We start from the raw sequence: 21,367 nt of genomic DNA, 5'->3' as shown, positions 1-21,367 counted from the left end.
GGACTTCGTGAACACCTTTCTTTCTAGTTCTGGTATTTTGTATACAGAGGCATATAGCTAGGAAGTTAGTGAACTGAGAGGTAAGTGAATCCCTTTTGTAAGATTGGATAACTTAAGCTTGACTTTTTGTACCCCCCTCACTAATTTGTGCTGTATTGAAATATTCATTAGTTGTTTCGAATGGAAAATAATTTTTTATTGTGTTTTTCAATTGTAGATTCTAATACTTTGCCTAAGGCATTGGGTACCATTAATATTTGGATTAAAAAATGTTTTTGGCTAAAACAGTGTTACTCTCCAAAGCACTAATGGAATAGAGAATAAAGTTATACGCCAAGATGCATACTTGTTTGATTCTAGTATTTACTATATATAAGATGTAAGTGTGCTTAATATGACTTTTTCATGGTATGACAGACATTTTTGGCTGCATGCTCATTAACATCTTTAACACTGAAAAAGGTAAAGTTTTTTTGTTTTTTTGCTGCTATGAAATTTTATATTTATATTTGTCAGCTTCAAAACTTATCAGGGAAATCTGCTAATTCAGGCTTCCTTTCCAATGTTATTCAAGAAACAAACATGCTGAATTCATGACTAGTTCCTGCGGCAGGTTACTCATTCAGTAAGTTCATTTTTTCGCCCTGTATTTGTATTGCTGAGGAGTGTATTCTTTTGCATTCCTATACCTTAGGAGTGAGGGAACACTGAAGTAGCCTGAAATACCCAGTTAGGAGGAGGAAGAAGCTTTAAACAGGTAAAGGTCTCAAATAATAAACCTGGATGTGTACCACAGACAAGAAGTGAATTTGAGTTAAGAGGCTGTGACTTGGATGACTACACAGTCCGGTGGGTGGAGAATTGGCTAGAGGGTCGTACCCAGAGAGTCATAGTGGATGGGTCGGTATCGACCTGGAAGGGTGTAGGCAATGCGGTCCTGCAGGGCTTGGTCCTTGGACTGATGCTCTTCAATATCTTCATCAGCGACTTGGATGAGGAAGTGAAGTGTACTCTGTCCAAGTTTGCGGATGACACAAAACTGTGGGGAGAAGTGGACACACCAGAGGGCAGGGAACAACTACAAGCAGACCTGGATGGTTGGACATATGGGTGGAAAACAACAGAATGCAATTCAACAAGGAGAAATGCAAAGTGCTGCACCTAGGGAGGAAAAATGTCCAGCATACCTACTGCCTAGGAAATGACCTGCTTGGTGGCACGGAAGCAGAAAGGGATCTTGGAGTCCTAGTGGACTCAAAGATGAACATGAGTCCTCAGTGTAACGAAGTCATCAGAAAAGCTAATGGCACTTTATCGTGCATCAGCAGATGCATGATGAACAGAACCAAGGAGGTGATACTTCCCCTCTATTGGGCGCTGGTCAGACCGCAGTTGGAATACTGCATGCAATTTTGGGCGCCGTACTTCAAGAGGGATGTGGATAACCTGGAGAGGGTCCAGAGAGGGGCCACTCGTATGGTTAAGGGCTTGCAGGCCAAGCCCTATGAGGAGAGACTGGGGCACCTGGACCTCTTCAGCCTCTGCAAGAGAAGGTTGAGAGGCGACCTTGTGGCTGCCTTTAAGTTCATCACAGGGGCACAGAAGGGAATTGGTGAGTATTTATTCACCAAGGCGCCCCCGGGGGTTACAAGAAACAATGGCCACAAGCTAGCAGAGAGCAGATTTAGACTAGACATTAGGAAGAACTTCTTCACAGTTAGAGTGGCCAAGGTCTGGAATAGGCTCCCAAGGGAAGTGGTGCTGTCCCCTACCCTGGGGGTCTTCAAGAGGAGGTTAGATAGGCATCTAGCTGGGGTCATCTAGACCTAGCACTCTTTCCTGCCTATGCAGGGGGTCGGACTCGATCTATTGAGGTCCCTTCCAACCCTAACATCTATGAATCTATGAGTTTGGCGGGGGTGGCTGGGGGGGAAACAGTTTCCATTCTTTACCCTAAATTAAGCAAAAAACCTGTATTGTGAGGACTTAGGGAGTAGTCGTGCTGTTTTGTCATTCAAGCAGGAGCTGCCTATACTTTAATGCAGTGAGGTGAATTTAACTTGGGTAGCTCATCAGTTGTGATGTAACTGGAGACCCATATCCATAATCTATATCATGAGGACATCGTCTGACCCTTAATTACACCAAAACAGTCACAAAAAGTCTAGATGTGTTCAAGAACAGGTTTTAGCCATAGTGAAGTAACAATTTTCTTTCTACATGAAGTGTATAATGTTTGGCTTCCTCAGGACTTAGTGAGGTTTGGGGATGAACACCGTGAGGCAAATGGATGGGCTCATATGGAACTCTGAAATAACTTTGGATGGGAATTTGGAGCCTTAAGGAAATACTGCATAAGATGAACTGGATCCTCCGTTGCCTTCATATAGCGGTGTAGATCTGATATCCCCAGTGCTTAAAGGCAGGATTATCTAATTGCTGCTGATATGGCTGTAGTATATGCTGTTCTCTAAGACATTTTATGCAGTGGAAATGCAGGCTATCACACATTATTGATTTTAATTCTGCCTGGAAACTGAAACCACCTGTTCCAGTGTAAACGTGGGTAGAAACACACATCTGGAAGATGGATGACAAACAGATTTAGTGTCCAAATAAGTCTAGTTTTGTGTGTGTGTGTGAGTATACCCCTGCTCCACCCTGCACCTTTGTTTGTTTCAGGAGGCTCTTGCTGTTTAGACTTTTTCTGAACATTTCTCCTGAGCGCGCCTAGTGTTTGATAATAATAGACGTACTCGTTTGGAAGGGATTTGGTAGTAGAAGGCCCAAAGGACTGGAACTAACAATTATTTCAGGTGTCTAAATCCAAAATTTAATTCTTAAGCACCCCTCCTCAGCTGTTCCTGCAAGCCTGGAAATGCCCAAGTTTTTGCTCGCTAAGTTCCCTAGCTTTCTAAATGTCCCGTTGTGTGTGCCCAAGGCCATGTAGCTTTGAGACTAACTCATACCTAAACGTCATTAAAATTAACAGAATAAATATTCACCTATCTTCCCACAACATAAGGTCACAAAATCCAGCCCAATGCCATGACAGCGATACTCTGGTTAAGTAAAAGAAAAAAACCAGCAATGCTTCTTTTCCATTTTGAGCAAAAGATATAGCTGAGTTGCCTATCTATCTTCAGGAAACAGTTTGTAGCCCTAGTTGAGATGTAACGCTTTGTCCTTGCTAAGATGATTGATTTATAGAACACTGTTCAGTACTGTGTCCTGTTCTTAAATGATAAGCACCTCTGATGCTTCAAAAGAAGGTGTTTTAAACTCAGAGCTGTTTCTCAAACTCAGAGCATTTCTTCTCAGCTAGAGACTGAGAAACTTTAGAGGAAGAGGGTTTGCACCTAGTTCATGAACTAAATAGCTGTAGGGTGTGTAGGTACCAATTTCTGAAGTCATGAGTGCTTAATGTGCAGAGATGCTGACATAGCAGGGAGGCAGAACCCTTGCAGTAAGAATGAAAAAAGGGATTGAGGGAGATGTGCTCTGCCCATCAAGTCCCTGACCAGAGGTGCACAGGGCCATCTACACAAGACAGTTCAATGCCACAGCTAGCCAAAAGAACCTCATGTTGGGTGTATATCTCTCAAACGAGTAAAACCCAAGCAGATCATTTCTGAAAACTCACAACATTTTTCGTCCCCCTGATGCACAGAAAACTCAAAAGGATTTGTATAGAACTCTGAACAGCACTACTATCAAACTAAGATTGGCTTATGGTGTTGTTAAGCAGTTACCCTTTCATAAGTGTTCATACTGGGGGATGCTGTGGATTACCTGTAGAAAATAAAGGACTGAGTGGGCTGAAAGGGTGACCAGTGTATTGCCTTGTAAAAATATTGTTACAAGTATAAAGAAACTTCCTGTGACGCAAATATAATATTGATTACATCAAAGTATAATTCTCCCATTCAATGTACAGCGGATAAACAAAAAAGTATAGAATACTTTTAACATGAGATAAAACTCAGTTTATGGTATCTTATTGTATCTGGACTATCATATTTACCACGAGAAAATATCTATTATGAAAACTATACCGTGAACATTAGTGCAACTGTGATGGAGCATAACTGTCTCATATGCCAAGAAACAGGGCAGAAGTGTGAAAGGCAATGCGAATCCATGCTTGCTATTTAGGTACTCACAGGGTGCTTAGATTTTCACAGGATTTCTGTTTTGAAAACACATCTCATTTGCATAATTCATCGAAAATAAATTGCAACATCCTCTACGTAGTATAGTTCATCATGTCCAGAAAAGGTTAACCCTTAGCTATTAAAGAGTGTGTGGTCGCATGGAGTAGTAAAGGAGCTTCTCATTGACAAAGGACACTGTATATTAGTTCAACTATAAACGATGATGAAAACTTTTAAGTTACAGCATTCCAGAAAACAGTATAATGTGTGCACGTCTAAAACAACAGGTGCTCTTTTCTATCCAGCTGTCCTATTTAGAGCGGAGTGACTTGACGCAGTTTACAGAATTTTCTGTAGGATGGAGTTGGCCACATCCAATGATTCATCTTTCACCAAAACAATATCATAAGAGTCCATGTATTTTTCCAGAAGTTCATCAACCTAATTATTAGAATGAATGAAAGGAAAACCCTGTTAATAGCAGTTAATGCAGAAAAATCAGCTAGTTATAAAGTCAATTCCACATCACCAAAGCTTTTCACCAGTATTCAAGGTGTAGTAACTACTGTCACTACTTACTATGTTGTGTCTTTTAAGTTCCTTTGGTTATGTAAACTGAACTAGGAAAAAAACAGCACATATATACATTCCACTCTGCAAGGTGTTTAGTATATATTTAAGCCAGACCACTCTCAAAACTTCATGCACTATGAGGTTGTGAATGAGTCACAAAATCAGAATGAAACTTCTCTCTGCTCCCTGAAATGCAAAGGCTGTGGAATTCAGGACAGATTTTTATTTTTACAGGTTTATGAAAAGGAAGCATTTTACTCTCTATGTAAGTGGTTTACTTTTCCATCTGGGGTGCTACATCTAAAATGAAATGTTTTAAATTTGCAATCACAGTGTTGAATCTTCTTCAAAGAATGATTAACAGCCTATTTATTGCCTGCAAGACTGTGATTTTGCTTAAACATTTGATGCTAGACAAAGGGAAAAAATAGATAGCATTTTACGAGAGACTGAACCACCTGCAGCCTGTAACTTTTGTATTCCAAGACATTTCATCCAGGAGTTTCAATACAGGTGATGCTAAAGTGAGGAAAGTTCAACTTTGCTTTCAGAAGTCATGAGTGAGAAAAATAACAGAGAAACAAAACACAAAAAAAGTGTTTTCAGCTTTGAAATGCACTTGGAACTCGGAAAATGCTCACAGCAGTCTTTGATCTATAATGTGTTATTAAAATGTTTTTGCAATTAGAAGGAAAGCCTAATCTAAATTTACCTATATATAAAATTACTTACTTTATCATTTAGATAGCCAATCTTAAGAATGTGTTCAACATTTGCTACTCCGTCAGCCATACTCAAGTCTCCTTGGGAATCCCCCAGCAATATGATGTTGCTATTGTCCTTTAACTGTTTGAAGTACTCTGTATTCTTCAAGGCACCATCATGTTTGTTGTAAACATGAATCAATTCTCCTTTGAATCCTTTTAATACACCCTAATAAACAAATGCTGAAGTTATTTCTGATTCTATGTGAGCAAAGTAATTTCAGGGTGGTATTTGTATATATATAGTTTTAGATAATTTTATCTTGTGCAAATATTCAGCCTCTTAATTCTTGTAAGCTTTAAGCAAGATTTGTTACTGTTGGATGCTCTTGGAGTAGCAACATGAGAGAAACTAATTTAGTCATGCTAAATTACAATGTACTACTGTTCTTTGCTTACTGCTCAGGAAAATAACTCCTTATATGGTGGTAGTTTTCCAAACAGCAGGGTAGCTGTCTGCATTCACTGCATTTAGAGATGCCTTTATGTGTAGTGGGGTCCTCCATCCCTCTCCCAATTCCTCTGAACTCAAAGTAATATTTCATACTCACGTTCTCATCGAAATCCATGAAGTTAGAAACTACTTTGACATTAGAATGGTAAACACCAGCTTGATGGATGACTTCCTCCAGAACGTCTCCAATCCCAGCAGAAAATATGAATACAGGAATATTATGTTCATTTAGCTTATCAAAAAAGTTCTCATATCCTTCCCTGCAAAACACAATGTAAAAAACAGCTAAGTAATATGTAAAGAGAGCCTATAGGAAATGTCATGTTTCAGCAGTTTTCCCTTAGTATTTTCACTGTACTTTTAAGGCCAGCAGGATCCATTATCACTTACATACCACGCAACATAAAAGAACACTTCAAGTAATTCCTGCTTTAAGCTCGTATTTTCCTGTTGAGCTACAGCATGTCCTTTAGACCAGTGGTCCCCAACCTTTTTAAGTAGGAGGTCACCTTTGGCATTTGAAAGCAACCCAAGATCTACTGTGCGCTGTCGCCACTGCCACCTCCCCCTCTCCCTGCCCAGCAGGTAAGTCTGTGGGGAGGCAGGGAGGTGGAGGGCAGATCAAGGCAGAGGGAGAAAAAATTATTTGGGGGTGCGCCTCCCCAGCAGGTAAGTCCCACCCGGCCAGGGCCCCACTCCTGCCTCTGTGGCACTGTCCCTCACCATGGGGGCCTCGAGCTAGCCCCCACCCCTTTCCTCCCCTCCCCTCCCCCACCAACTGACTTGCTGGGCTGGGGCACGTGTGTACATGCACACGGGCACTCAGCCCCCAACCCCAGCCTTGGGTCGACTCCAAGAGGCTCTGAGATCTACCACAAGAGGCTCCGAGATCTACCAGTGAATCGAGAACCACTGGTTGGTGACCGCTGCTTTAGACAGATATCCGTATTATAAGGAATCTACCATATTTTTTAGGTAAGTTTATCCAGTGACTAAGGTATTCAAATGAATACACTTGTTTTTGGGGGGTGGGGGCACTGCAAGCCCCACTTAGGAAGCATGGAAAGGCAGGGGAGGCACATGACAGCTGAGTTAAGCCCTGCCTTGCTGCCACTGGGTCCAGGTCTGGATTCAGATCCAGCTTGTAAGCAGCCCCATAGTCTAGATATGGTCCAGATCTTGCCTGAGAGCCCACGTGAGCTTGGTACCCCTGTTTTAAACTAATTGATGATTTTTAGTCTCTTCCTATAAACCAGGGTTTCCAAATCTTAAATAATTCTTTTAGCTCTTCTAATAGTTTTCAATTTGTCAACATCAAAACCAGAACTAATGGTTACCATTCAGTAATGGTTCAAATAATGTGATGTCGAGAGAGCATCTCTTTTTCTAGTATACAATTCAGGTGGTATATGCTATTCAGATATTTGTTTTTGCTTGCCTGCTTATCAGGATAAGGCTTCGTAGCATTATGTTAAACTAGCCAATTGCCTGTCAAGAATGACGGGGGGCAGGGGGTACATGTTCTTATCATGTACAGGAATTTTTTCCTTTGTGGTGTCATGTAAATTTTACAAATTTACCTTTTTTTTTTTTTTTTTTTTTTTAAATAGTGCCTTTTGAGAATGACTAGTGCTAGTAAGAATGATTTATATGCCTGGTATTTTGGTTGCATAGCTGCAAATGAACTAATTCTGTAAGATATATTGTACACAAGTGGTCTATAAAGGGGGTTGTTAAGCAACATACTGAACTTGTTCCATAAGAATGGCACTAAGATTTGGGCTGTAACATATGCTTTACTATTTCCTATAATCCCAGTCAAACTATTTGAGCTATGCTGGACTGCTGAACTTTCAAATTAATGATCAACAATCCTTTGCATGTACTTCCAAAGACAGCATGTTACAACTAACATTTGGAGGGTCTTCTGTGGGATTGTAGCTAGTTTATGTAGCTAAAAAACAAAATTTATCATCTACATCTATCTTTATAGTTTGAAACAAGGCAGGCATGCAGTACATGTGTATCTTCAAAAGTCATGTCTTAATCTAAGATTTGTTTGCATTTAGAAATCTTTTCTGATGCAACATTTAAAAACAATACTGAGAACCTTAAGTAGTAATCATTCCAGAATGTTTTGAGACTTATATCTTTAAAAATGTAACAGGAAGTCATTTTGGTTACTTGTTTAGAAAAACACATCCATAAAAAAATCTGAAAGATTAAAGTATATTTGGGGCCAAGAGGCTAGCTTTGTCCTTTTAGAGGCAGAGCAATGTTTTAGTGGTTCCAAAATATAAAGAGATATCAACATTGTCTTAGTGCCAATTCTGTTTGTATATAAATATTTAGATATAAAATCTCGTGACTTTATACATAAGGAACTTGTAAAGAGCATATATCTGAATGCTTCCATTTCTGTGGTGCCTTTGAAAAAAAAATTACTCTGAGAAGTTAAGCTGCGAGCAAATTTTATAGGAACGAAAACTATATAAAATGCCACTTACTGACTGAGGCCATGGATACACGTGTAGATGTTCATGCTGCCAGAAGCACCTAAAAAATAGCCGAACTGCTTTCTGAAAGATCTGCACACTCCGGTATAGTGAGCTAAGTGACCCTTATGGGGCAGGAGGAAGGGAGAGCAGATCAGCCATCCAGCGAGCAGGGACTCCAGCTCTTCAGCCCCTCGAGAGCACTGCTGCTACAGATTTTTTCAGACATTCTGAAGTACTTTGTGGGAGGACAGGGGAGGCACAGGTCTGAATCGTGCTCAAGTGCTCTAAACTGGAGCAAGATTTGGGACCTTTTAAATGCATGGCTGTTCCAAAATACATGGCCTGTCCTGATACAGTAAAAATGTGTAGCTTCAGACGTGTCAAGTATGAGCATTATTTATTTTAGATATATTTTCAGTTGCAAAATGTCCACAGAGGCAATGCAACTATTAATTACATTTGACAAACTTTGCATTTCAGTTCTTATAAAAAAAATAGTTTTCCTGAACTATGACTGGTAACACAACAGCAGTAGCATAGCATCCATGGAAAAACATAAAAGAATCTTACTTCAGCATAACATCAGATTCCCTCACGATTGCTGCAAACTTATCCTTTTGTAAACCTTGTTCAATGAGCAAAGTATGAGATTTATTGTACCTAGAATTCAAGAGAGATGCGTCAAATTTGACATAAAGATTGCAAGATTCACCCCTTGATTCACATTTAATTCTCTCCACACATGAAACACAGGGATGCTTCTGGTTTCATTGTGTTCATTATCTGAGCACATGGGAATGCTTAAAAAAATACTCCTACTGCAAGATTATGATTAACATGGAGACTGATACTTAGCCTTTCAAATTATAATATTTACTAGCATACCACACATGACCTTTACTCACAAAATAGCCCTCCAAAACTGGGGTACTGTCTTAAGCAGGGAATCTGATTTCTGCACTAGAACTGGAGCAAGGGAGGCTGTATGGCTAGTGAAGCTGTCTCCTTTTCCATCAGTGGGAGAAGGGGTTGAGTGTAGTAGTCTGCAGCATCATAGTTATTTTGGCTTTTAGTCAAAAGGTGCTGCTAATTTGGCAGCAGCTGTAAAACTGTAGTTTTTGCTTCAGCAGTGATGGTTAGGATTCAGGCCTGACTAAATTTTTTTTCTTTATTCTGCTTTCCTAAAACAAGATACATGTCTTATTTCAGGACATGGGATGTGTAATAAAATACAGTCAAATTCTTGCTTTTGCTTATCAATGGACTGAATACTGAGGGGGACAAGATAGGATCATAGGAAAGCAGGGCTGGAAGGGACCTTATAGGGTCATCTAGCCCAGCCCTCTGGCTCCAGGTAGGATCATCCATGACTAAACTATCCTAAGGTGTCTGTCTAGCCTGCGCTTGAAGACTTCCAAGGATGGAGATTCTACACTTTCTCTAGGTGTCCTGTTCCAGTGCTTGACCACCCTCATAACTGAAAAGCTCCTCCTAACTTCCAACCTAAATTTCCCCTGCTAAAGTATGAGACCAGCTCCTACTCACGTTCCCTATGGCCACAGAGAAAAGCCCCTTTCAATCCTTTCTGTAATTGCCCTTCAGATATGTGAAGACTTATCAAATCCCCCCTCAGTTTTCTCTTCTCCAGACTAATTAACCCTAGGTCTTTTGGCCTTTCCTCCTAAGCCTTGCCTCCAAAGCCCCTAGTAATATTTGTTGCTCTGTGCTGAACTCTCTCCAAACTGTTCATGTCCTTCTTGAAGTATGGGTCCCAAAATTGGACACAATTCATATGTTACACAGCTTGCTTCAAGTGAGAAGCAACAGCAGAAATCTGTTTTGTGCTACAATTCTTAAAAAGATAAGTTTGGTTAAGTGCATTAGCAATAGGCTGACTGTAGTCCATAGGCTTATTTTAGAAACCTAAATTAAATCTTAACAAAGCAAACCAACCTTACCATTCCACCATATAAGGATACTTTTCTTCAATGGAAAGATTAGGGTCAATTTCAATAGCATAGTATGTTTCTTTCAGTTGCAATAACTGCAAAGAAAACCAGAAGTTAACTTCTAAATGATAAAAAGCACTTTAATGTTTTATGCCATGCATGATTTTCATGTTTTGATCTTAGAGGAAAGAACTGTACATTCTGTCAAACCAAGTTTTATACTATTGTCAAAAGTAGAAATAAGTATTTTTATTGTTCTACAGCAGTGACTGAAGATTTGGGTGAAATTTTTACTCCACTGAAGTCCTATTAATTTTGATGAAAGCAAAATTTCATTCCTTGTCTCTTACAATGCAGTCTGAATGATATCCCAACAAAATTGAGAGCCATGAAATCTATCAAGTCTGTACAAATTACCGATAGCTAATGCATCTTTGTTACCTTTTTCCGACATTCCTCTGTGATGAGTTTACAGTTGTCGATAATATCTGAAAAGATGATTAAAAAGTTAAATGTTTTAGGGAAGAAATGTATTTTGGCTTCTGTTATGCTAAATTAGCAATAGCTGAGACTGTATTACTGTACTACATTTTTGCTCACCCCTGTTCATACTAATGACTAACATGCATCCAGTTAAAGGTTGTGATAGTGCAGTTAAAAAGACTTCTAACCTAAACTTTCCATTATAAAAGCTTATGAAATTATTTGTTAGCCTGATACTTTAGCAGCCATTGTTCATTAGAACATCACATATCTTCTCCTCTGTCTTAAGAGAACGACATGTCAAATCTGTTATCTGACTCCTGTAAGTGTTACAAAGATAATCCTATTTCACTGTGGCTTATCGATGATTTAGGTTTGATATATTGCTATTTACTCAGAACTAATAAGCATATTAAGCTCCCCTTTTGGCCTGAGCAGATCAAACAGATGACTAACTCTCATTTTACCTCACACTAGTGATAGAGAAATTAGAAAATAGAAAAGCCCATGTGTTTCACTTTTTAACAATTACCCACTTTATATAAAAATACTTACTATGACATGTTGGGCATCTTTTTCCATTGTAGGAAAATCTACTTAAAGTCATATCAAAGTCTGTAATTATCTAAAAGGAGGGGAAAAAGAAAACAAGGTTTGAAAATACTGAAGCACGATAAAGAAATTAATGGATTCTGAGTGATAATTTGCAGGACAGTACATCCGCTTAGAAAATGCTTCTTAAAAAGCTTGCTGAAAGTTATTAGAGAGTATTATCCAAGTAGAATGGCCTTTTTCTGTATCCCAACATAAAAAGTTGACTTTTAGTACCTATGGTCAAAATATTTCCTGAAATAAACTGCATTAATATGGCTTATTAATTAATGACATTAATGGAACGTGGCTGAGAATTCAGGAAGTTTACTGAAATAATTAACAGATCTCCCAGCTTCAAAGAATTAGTCAGACTTGGCTCCTATTATGCACCCTTTCATTTTCAGGCCTCAGACAATCAAAGTAAGATTGGTATTTATTCTTACTTGCACATATTTTTGTACTTCACATTTTACCTGAAGTTTGGCAGCTCCACCTTTGATGAGGCCACAGATAATTTCCTCTACTCGTCCAGGGTCCTTGATATGGACAGTCTTTTTCTGAAACTCTGGCATCTATAAATAATAGAACAGAGAAGGAAATAAGAATTAATAAAAATACAGAGACATAGTGGATATAATTGCTAAACATTAAAGTAGAAGTACTACATATAAACACTGCAGCATGCCAAGTGACACTGTGTTTCTTATCAGTGCCCACCGTACAGATTGGGGGGAACTGGAAAAAGAAATACACAATCCGCTTTTGTCTTTGTCAGTAGTGCTTCCAACATGGTTTTTCCCTTAATTTACCTTAAATCAGGTAGCCTACCCTTCATAATTTCCTCCTGTTCTGCATCAGCTGGAAAGCAGTGCAATGGAGAGGAGGCAAGCTGAAGGCAGCATGTCCATTACTGTGGTTTCTGTAGGATGCTTGATGGTATGTAGAGCTAAACATGCGCTATGCACATGCTCATATACCCCATGATCACAGCTGACCCTTAGACCTACAGTACACTGATATCAGAGAAGCTAACCTCAGAAACCATCTTCATCGTGGTATGAGTTGTGTGCAAGACATTGCTACTTTCCCATTATATACACAGGCTAATAATTTTTGGAAGTAAAGGAACACTGGATGATCTGAGTAACTGAACTTCCAACCTGTTTAATTTAAAAGTTAGGAGTGTTGGGGGTGGGGAAAGGGACAGTTTTGCTTCAATACCTTTATTGTACTTTAACTCTCCAAAGTCAGGTCACCTAATATTTTCATGTGCTATTATATCAATGATGCAGGTATGTGGATTGCCTACATATATTCAGACTAAACCAGCTTCAAATGATACAATTTTTTTCCATTATAATATATAAGGATGTAGATATAGATATAAAAACAAAACATTTTTGCCTACCTCCCAGTTTATCCACATTAAGTTTTCACAGTACCTTACGGCTGAAATACTTTAAAATAAGACACATTGCAACGCAAGTGCTAAAAGAACCTGCTTACAACCATTTCTAAATATAGACAATGTAAGGCTGCCTCCCCCACCCCTATCTGGGTGTATATTATGAAAAGGAATAAATTTTGAACATTTGTAGGTTGTCTCTGCTTGCTGGTAATAAATTTATGTTTATGGAAGACAGATTACGTAATAATTCCAGCTTTGTAGTGGTAAACAAAAATGCTCTACTCAGTTGTATTGGCACCGAACTAAGGGAGTAGCAGAAGAGGTGACATTGCTTGCTACTTATCTTTTTAGTTTGTGAATTCATAGTTCACTTGCCTGAACTGAATTCCCTCTTCTGGGCAACATTCCTATGCACTATTTAATTGTGCAGTGAAACCTCTGCATCCAAGCCCTTCTGTGCATGAGTGTGTTGGTGAAGGGATTATAGGATGCAGCTGGCCACAGATTAGTCATTATTCAAACTTGTGCCTGCTACATTATCTTTGCAGCAATACACTATAAAAATTGTTTTTTTAAAAAAAAATGAGTTTTGATTCTGAAGAAACTGACAGGGCCACCAAAATCCCTCTTATATAGTGAGCAGTCACCACACTCACATCACACTGTCATTCCTTCCTACTCTTGACACTAATACATCACTGACTGCATCTCTATCAATAGTTGTTCAGAGCCTTTCAAGCATATGTGCAATTCGGTTTTCTTCATGAAGAAAATTACAACTTATTTCAGTCCTATAATTAGTCCTGTGATATACTGTCACAATATGACTGATATGTATGAATATTAACTGTTAGATTGAAACTTATCCTTTATTCTCAAACTTTACAGGTCAGAAGACATTGGGTGGGGGGGATCCTTTTGGCCAAAATGCATTCCCCCACTTGCATTCTAAAATCTGGAGTCTAAATCAAATGGTAGGGGGTATCTCTTATGGCTCCTAGGAGCTTCTCATCCCTGTGGTGGGAAAGGTCTTTTCTTTCTTCTCCATGCTCTCCTCTCTGTCCTGATTTCCACCAATATTGTCCTTTTGTTCTTCCTTTGCCTCATGTCCCCCAGATTTTGTTACCAAGTCTTTATTCTAGATCCACATTTCCTGGGCTCCCTCAAAACAGAGGTAACCTAACATCTGTTTTATCAGAAACGATGAGATAACCAGTACTGTCTGTAGAGAGAACTCTACTTGCAAAAGCTGTAGGAAATGTAGTCATCCTAATTAAAGTCAGCAAGCCTTTGGTCATGCTGAAAGTAATGGAAATAGCCATGTTGAATAAGGGCAATATTAGCAGATGAAGACAGCTAGGAAAACTCTGGGGGAAACTGCACAACTAAAATTGACACTTGCAATATCATCACAAGGTAACTTTTTTTCAACAATGCTTGAATAAAGACCTCCTCAGAGGTAAATCAAAATTTCAAACATTTGAACACACCATTTCTCTACTACGCATGTATGACTTTGAATGATGGTACACATTATCAACAGGCTATTTTAATTTGGTTTGGATTTTATAGAAGTTGAACCTGTCAACTCTAAGTAAAGAAAATAAATTTCCAATTCTTTATGCTAGAGACAGACTCCAATGAGGAAAATTCAAAAGATGAAATGCTAAAAACATTTTGGAGGCAGTTGGAGTTGTCTTATTTAAGTTTTGAATAGTTACTGGTGAGCAAAGCAAGTTCTACTAAAGAAATTTCCTATAAACATAACACCTTCTCTACCAAATACATCTTGTGTGACTTCTGTATCATGTTACCTCAGACTGTAAAGGAAAATGTTGACCAAGAAGCAATCCAAGTCAACTTGTACTATGACCACAATGGTTAAATTTCTGTTGAGAAGAAAGGCGTTTCAACAGTCCTTGCTCAGAAGAGAACCACACTTCCTTCAGAATTGGTCAGCACCATTCTGTAAAGTCTGCTCCTGCCTTTTCTCTTTTAACTGGAAGGACATTCATAGTATTAGATAACCTCAAAGTTAAATTATGAAAAACTGAACTATGAAGAACCATTAAGGATCTGACAAGGATGTAGTGAATTCCTCAAAAACGTGTGTTAATTTGCTGATTAACAATAGTCCTTTCACACAACTATAGGCAAGTCACAAGAGGGCTATACATGCAACGCATTTGAAGATATGCAGCCACAAGAACTAGTGAAAGTACATCAAGAGCTCTTATGCATATGGTACAACAGAAAACGATATTAAATGTCTTTTCTGAGACATTTCATAAAGTTTTTTGCATTTTTTGGACTGTTGATGAATGAAACTGGAATAGATACTTTCACATACAAATAGAATTCTTCAAGCATATTAAAGAGGGATACCTGACTTTGTTTTGTGTTCTTTCACTTTGGGAATTTGAAAATTACTTTCTTTAGCTTTGATTTAATAAAGTAGACATGTATGCTTAGAAAGGCAGGAATGCTAAAATTTTCCTGTGCAAGAGATCAGACAGTAGTTGGTTGGATTAAAACACTAAGACAAGGACTTTATGTAAATGCAATAGATTTAGATAGAGATTGGAGAGATGCATTTTAACTTTAACATTCTCAGAAAAATGTTGGAGTGCCGTTTGAATCACCTGGCACTGTTTTACTTTGTACTAAAATAATTTTCTTTTTGGATTCTGGAAAAACTTTGAAGTGCTGTGGTGTTCCCATTTTTTTAAAGCATAGCCAATTCAGCACATTATGTTTTCAGCAAACCAATGCCTACGTTTTGGAGCAGAAGAAAAGCATTATGCTTAATCTGTGCAGAAAAATGACTCGCTTCACTTTCACTCAGGTAACTGATGCTGAGAACTTGGGGTTTTCCAATGTTACATGAGAATGAAGGTAGGGCAGACAGGTTCACTACTCCATATTTATGGAAGTGCCACTTTGTGAAGGGGTGGCAGCTCTTTTTAGATAATGAAATACTGATCCAATAAATATTTCTGCAGGCATTATGGGTACAGCCTGAATCTTGAATACAGTATGGCTTTCAGCAGAATGGATGCCTAAATCAGGCAGTTACATCTACCCAACTGAAAATTCAAGTCAGTGGTATTGGCATCTCTACTTAAAACACTGAACTTGTCTTCATAGCTGAAGTCATAAGTGGATCTAAGTTGGAAAGAATTTGGAGCTCAACAACTGAAACTAAACAAAGAAGTGTGATGCCAACTAGAAGAGTCAGAGCAACATGAAGCTTTCTAAATGAACTGTAACAGTTCAGGAAGGCTCTAAGAGTTGACTCAACATTCATAAGCTCAATATACTGTGATGCACAGGCCAGTTAAAAAAAACCCCTAGGCTGTATCAGGACAGGAAGAATACTTATGGACAATTTTCAAATTGAAGGTAAATGGTCTAGAATCCAAGGCTCAGTTTCTCTTTCCCTTCTCTAAGGAGACACAGAAGAAACGGACAAAACTTGGAGAACGGCAAAGTTATTAGAAGCCAAAATCTTGCAATACATAAGGACTAGCTCAGGGCTGTCAAAGCCAGATCATCTGACGCACAGACTTTTGCCCTTACTCTAGCTGAGATGGGAGGCATTCCCATGGTGGCAGCTAAGTGCCTGGGCAAGAGCCATACCGCTGAAGCCCCAGCAACACCGCAGGAAAAAAAACTGGCACTGCAGCTTGTTTCTGTGGCGACAGCCAACTCAAGATGTTGCACCTCTTTCCACCTGAGCGGCCTGAGCAGGTGCTGCACATGCTGGATCTGGCATAGGGGCAGGCGAGGTCTGTGGGCCTGATCTGGCCTGCAGTGCCAACCCTGCACCATTCATTTGGCCTGTGAGGTCAAATGAGTTTGACATCCCTGGACTGGACTTAAAGAACACAGAAAAGAGAGAACTCGAAGGAAATATCAGACATATGAAGTAATTTTATAGGTCTTGGCAGTTAGGTACCCCTATTTATCTGGTTGCACTACAAAAGCACGCATGAAGAACTACAGTCTTGAGATAGCATATAGCGAGCATGAAGAAATTACTAGAATCTCCCAGAGATACCTCCTGGTTCTGAAAAAAATATGACTGCACTGAAAGTCAGTTGCACAAGCAGCATATAAAGTGAATATTAACTGGCCACTAACTTAGGTTGGAAGTTAGAAGGTTTCTATCCTTCAGAGGAGTAAAGTTCCCTAACAGCCTTCCAATAAGAACAGAGGTGGGGAGGGAAATAGATTTTGATTAGTTTGTGAAAGGGATTGTATTGCCACAGGGATGTTCAACTGTCTGCCCATGGGCCACATACTACCCCCGAAGGGTTAGCATGCAACCCACTGGGCCCCATCCTCCTGTCTGCCCTCCACCTACTCCCCCAGTTGCTTCCGTCTTGGCAGCTACGAGGGGGTAGAGTGGCTGAGTTGCATGCATGGTAAAGAAGAGTTATGCCTGCCTGCACTGCAGGTGAATGGTGGGTGTGGGCACAGCAGCAGAGGAGTGACCGGCTGCCTGTGCTGGGTACATGTGTGTATGGGGAGAGAGGGAGGGAAGGGGGAAAGCTGGGCTGCACACACAAGCTAGGTACAGACATTCAAAAAGCCCAAGGTGGAATTGATCCAAGTTACGTGGTTTCCGTAAGTGGCATAGTTTAAATGGGTAGTGAACAAAACACACATTCGCTGTTTGGTGGGGGATGCAAATCTTAGACTGGATTCAGCCACTTTTAAACCAGTCTGTGTGTGCCAAACTTCTGTTCTGTTATGGGTATAGACTGGTTTCCAATCACTTATATGGGTAAAAGTGTAATGTCTGTACCTGACCAGTGAGGGAGAGGGGTGGGAGCTAAGCCTCCCACTTGGTGGTGAGGACCTGGAGGGGAGGGGATGGAACAGAAAATGTCTGCCCATGTGTCATGTGGTCCTTGGGTCTGTAACCTATCCTGTGTGGCCCCTGGGTTTGCAGCCCTCAAGGTTTGTGGTCCACTGCTGTCCAGAAGTTGGACAGCCCCATATTAATATACTGTTTTGGTTATAAGTCAACCCTTTATTCCCCTCCAGAAAAAAACAAACATAGAAACTGAATTCTATCTGTCCACAGGGTCTACCTATAATTAGACCCCCAATCTTGACTCTGACACTTGCAGTATTTTTGTACATGCAAAATACAAAATGATTTTTTTCAGTGCATTTTTTTGTTTTAGCATTTAGCACTTCAGATTCTTTCCTTGGTTATTAGACTCTTTAGTAAGATTTTCTATGGCAGTTCCAAGGACTTTATCTGTAGGGTTTGTCTGAGATGCAGTAAAAGCTGTTTTTCCTAAAAAAATTAACCTAAAAATGTTGACTAGGCTAACGTGCAGGGTCTGCTTGTAATTGGAACAGTATAACAGTTGCCTACAATAGCAGGGGACTGAACCTGATGATATGGGGGGAGGGGGGGGAAGGGGGGAGGCTTTCCAATCCTACGTTCTTATATAGCTGAGTCTACGCTTTGATGTATGAACTCTAACTGACACATGCAGATTTAGAAATCCATCAGTCCTAAAGAACCACAGACGGGGACATTAACTCCAAAGAACATGTGGTGGAAAGTTCCAAGAATACGGATGACTGCTTGAAGTACCTTGAAAAACGACACTTGCATCTGTGCATGTGAGTTAAATAACATTTCTTTAAATTTCAAACAAACAAGAGAAGGCAATTTTGTTTTTGTTTTAACATTTCCTTTATGCAACAGGTTACTCCTACTCTTTTCTCATCAATATTTATTTTTACTTAGTGCTCCTGGTATCCATCTGTTGTGTGGTTTTTTTCATCAGCACTTTTGTATTAGTAACTTTGTTACCCTGATGAAATGGAATAGGGAGGTAGAGAATGAACAGTCAATCCGATCATTAAAAAAAACCGGCAAACTGAAACAAAACAAAACACTACATTAAAAATCTCGATCTCCTCATAGCTGTTAAGATCAAGAGTAGGCTTCAAAAGAAATATAAAAGGATGCAAACTATAATCTACTCGAACAGCTACAAATCAAAATATTGCTTTGTAGTGGTAGCTGCTTCATTGCATTAAATGCCTCTTAAAAATGTCAACAGGTGAGTTAAAATTTGGGTTTCTAAACACTGTCTGCTAACCATTTTGGTTGCTATTCTATGAAGGGCACAAGTGGTGCATGTGGGTGTGGCAATGCACACACCTGAAGTTGGGCTAGCTAGGTCTTCTTTGACCACTGTTGTAACAAGGGAGGTAGTGTTAAGATTTTAATTTGTTAAACAGCTTTATTCCCAGGTAGCTGACCATGCCCAGGACCGCCTGTCAAGGTAAAATCATCATTAGGGTCCAATTCTTTAAAAAGGTTCCTCTGATTTATTGGATTTTGCTCACAAATGCAGTATTTTTTTCTAAGCAGTAACTTAGATTTAGAATCTATCTAATGATTAAATACCAGATCAGTCATGCCCAAACCATGACCTTGCTTTTTGCCTGCACCAATTCATATTTGCTTTGGTAATTTTAAGTAAGCCCTCTAAAATGTTCTAAAACCATTTCAGCAAGTCAGCCATATCCTGATTCTGTGCCCTGAAAAGAACAAAAAACAACAGCAATTTTCTTTTAAGAAACCTGGGTATTTTATCTGAATAATTATGTAATGTCTTAAATCTGATCTTTTTCTCTTATGCTCATTTATTTACAGTGTGGAACAGACATACTGGTCAAAAGTACCCACTTGATTTTAATAATGTTTAGGTCCTGCAACTCAAAAACAGCTTCTCAGGTTCACCCGAGGTTAATTCTAACAAATCTTGTTTGACAGATAACTAACCATGAAAAACTTCAGGTTGAAAGCATCTCTTTTTAATCCTTCTATTACCCATAAATTAGAGTGGGATGCAAAGGATTAAAATTTGAACTGAGTTTCTCTTAATCATGTAGACACATAATAGTGACTTTATGCATGGGGTACATATTCAAAACAAGACTAATCATAATTAAGAGGCTGTCATTATCATATATCATAATAAGACTCCTAATCAGCAGTATAAACATCTCTATTTTTGGTGAGACCCTGAACAAGGCAAGTGGGGGAAGGTGGTGTATTTTTAAACGGAAGCCTTGTAAACTGACACTGCTTGGTATATATAAAGTCTTGCTTGTTTTGCCAAGTCTAATCTGTTATGTATGCTGCTCATAAAGAAGAGCTGCTAGGGAAAAGATGACCCTGCATGACTATGATCACACAGAAGACAGACTCTTTGTGACAATTAATTTCATTATGTGTCTCTGCTGTGTCTGTCATGTTAAAAATGAGGTAATGTATATTCATTGGGGGGATGCAATCTAGTATGCTCTCACTTTGTAAATACACAAAGCACACAACCTAAGGAAGCCACGTGGACAGCCAAAACCTACAAGATCTTGGACAATAATAAGTCATGGCAGGTAAGAATGATATTTTAATGTATATGAATACTGATGTCATAATTTTTAATGGTCATCACCACTTGTTTTCAGACTTGGGTAGGGAAATTTAAATCTCAACTAAACTAAGCAATCTTCTAGGCTTCAGCTCCATTAACAGCAACTTCAAATTGAAAAGAAACATGCAAAAATCTGTTCTAAATTCTTAATGCTATTTCTGTACAAAGAAGCTGCAAGTAAAATGCATAAAACAATTGTAATGAATTATTTTTTTTGTGAACTGTTATAAGGCCATGACAACATTAACCAGTTAAAATGCTTAGCAAGGACTATTTTGGGCTTTTAACCAGAGTGCTTTTAATATTATTCAATTATAAGACAGCCAGGGAATTTTGAAGTGCCCTGGGTCCAAAGTCTCAAACTGTCACATTCTCAGTTACAAGAAAGTAACAAAGACAGGACAAGGTATCAGTGTTAGGTTTGTGATCTGATATCTTGCAAAAACTCAAGGCTCATTTTCCCAATAGCATAGGGCAAATGTATCATGAAAACAGAAATGAAAAGGCTATGTCATTACTTTTCTTTCTTTCAAACCCTCTTTTCATTTTGACATGGTTGCAGGAATATTATTTTCTAGGAATAAACCTAGGGAAAAAGTGCTGTATCTGAAAGCCTGAAATGCAGACCGTTTGTTTGTTTTTTTAAACAAAGCATTAATCTCCATTTTGGCATTAGCTGTAACAACCCATATGTAAGTGCATTTGTCAGAGTTGAGTAATTCAGGTGTTTTGCTATGAATCCAAGGTTATGAGTTAGAGCCTGAGACTGTCCACTTCCCAGTTAAATCTGGTATCAAATGGGTACCCAGTCCTTCTTGCTTGGGATGTCAAAGATGTGATGTAATACAATACTTGCCACATGACTTCCTTATGTTCCACTGACTACAGAAAATGGCATCCTTAATCTTGCTAGTGATGCGCTGACTGTACTCAGAGTAGATCTTTGACTTTGTAAAATGAGAGCTACCTTGGAAACCATAAGTTTTAAATGTAAATACCTTGCATATCATGGCAA

The 21,367-nt window shown here is 39.0% G+C and overlaps 1 protein-coding gene across 6 annotated transcripts in view; it reads right to left on the bottom strand.

The window, feature by feature from the left end:
- Positions 1–3,892: 3,892 nt before the first annotated feature.
- NT5C3A (5'-nucleotidase, cytosolic IIIA) overlaps positions 3,893–21,367 on the bottom strand; it is a 46,618-nt gene continuing 29,143 nt past the window's right edge. For all 6 annotated transcript variants that reach the window (XM_006258202.3, XM_014602606.3, XM_014602607.3 and 3 more), the window contains 8 exons: positions 11,943–12,041; positions 11,431–11,500; positions 10,834–10,880; positions 10,402–10,487; positions 9,014–9,103; positions 6,043–6,205; positions 5,460–5,660; positions 3,893–4,595 (listed from right to left, as the gene is read on the bottom strand). In XM_006258202.3, the coding sequence (XP_006258264.1) occupies positions 4,494–4,595; positions 5,460–5,660; positions 6,043–6,205; positions 9,014–9,103; positions 10,402–10,487; positions 10,834–10,880; positions 11,431–11,500; positions 11,943–12,041 (858 nt within the window). In that variant the 3' untranslated portion in view covers positions 3,893–4,493. The remainder of the gene's footprint in view (positions 4,596–5,459; positions 5,661–6,042; positions 6,206–9,013; positions 9,104–10,401; positions 10,488–10,833; positions 10,881–11,430; positions 11,501–11,942; positions 12,042–21,367) is intronic.

The sequence above is a fragment of the Alligator mississippiensis genome, chromosome 5 (genome assembly GCF_030867095.1).
Source record: "Alligator mississippiensis isolate rAllMis1 chromosome 5, rAllMis1, whole genome shotgun sequence".
Taxonomy (NCBI): Eukaryota; Metazoa; Chordata; order Crocodylia; family Alligatoridae; genus Alligator; species Alligator mississippiensis.
Note: the sequence above shows the minus strand (reverse complement) of the source record. Positions and strands in the feature narration are given on the sequence as shown.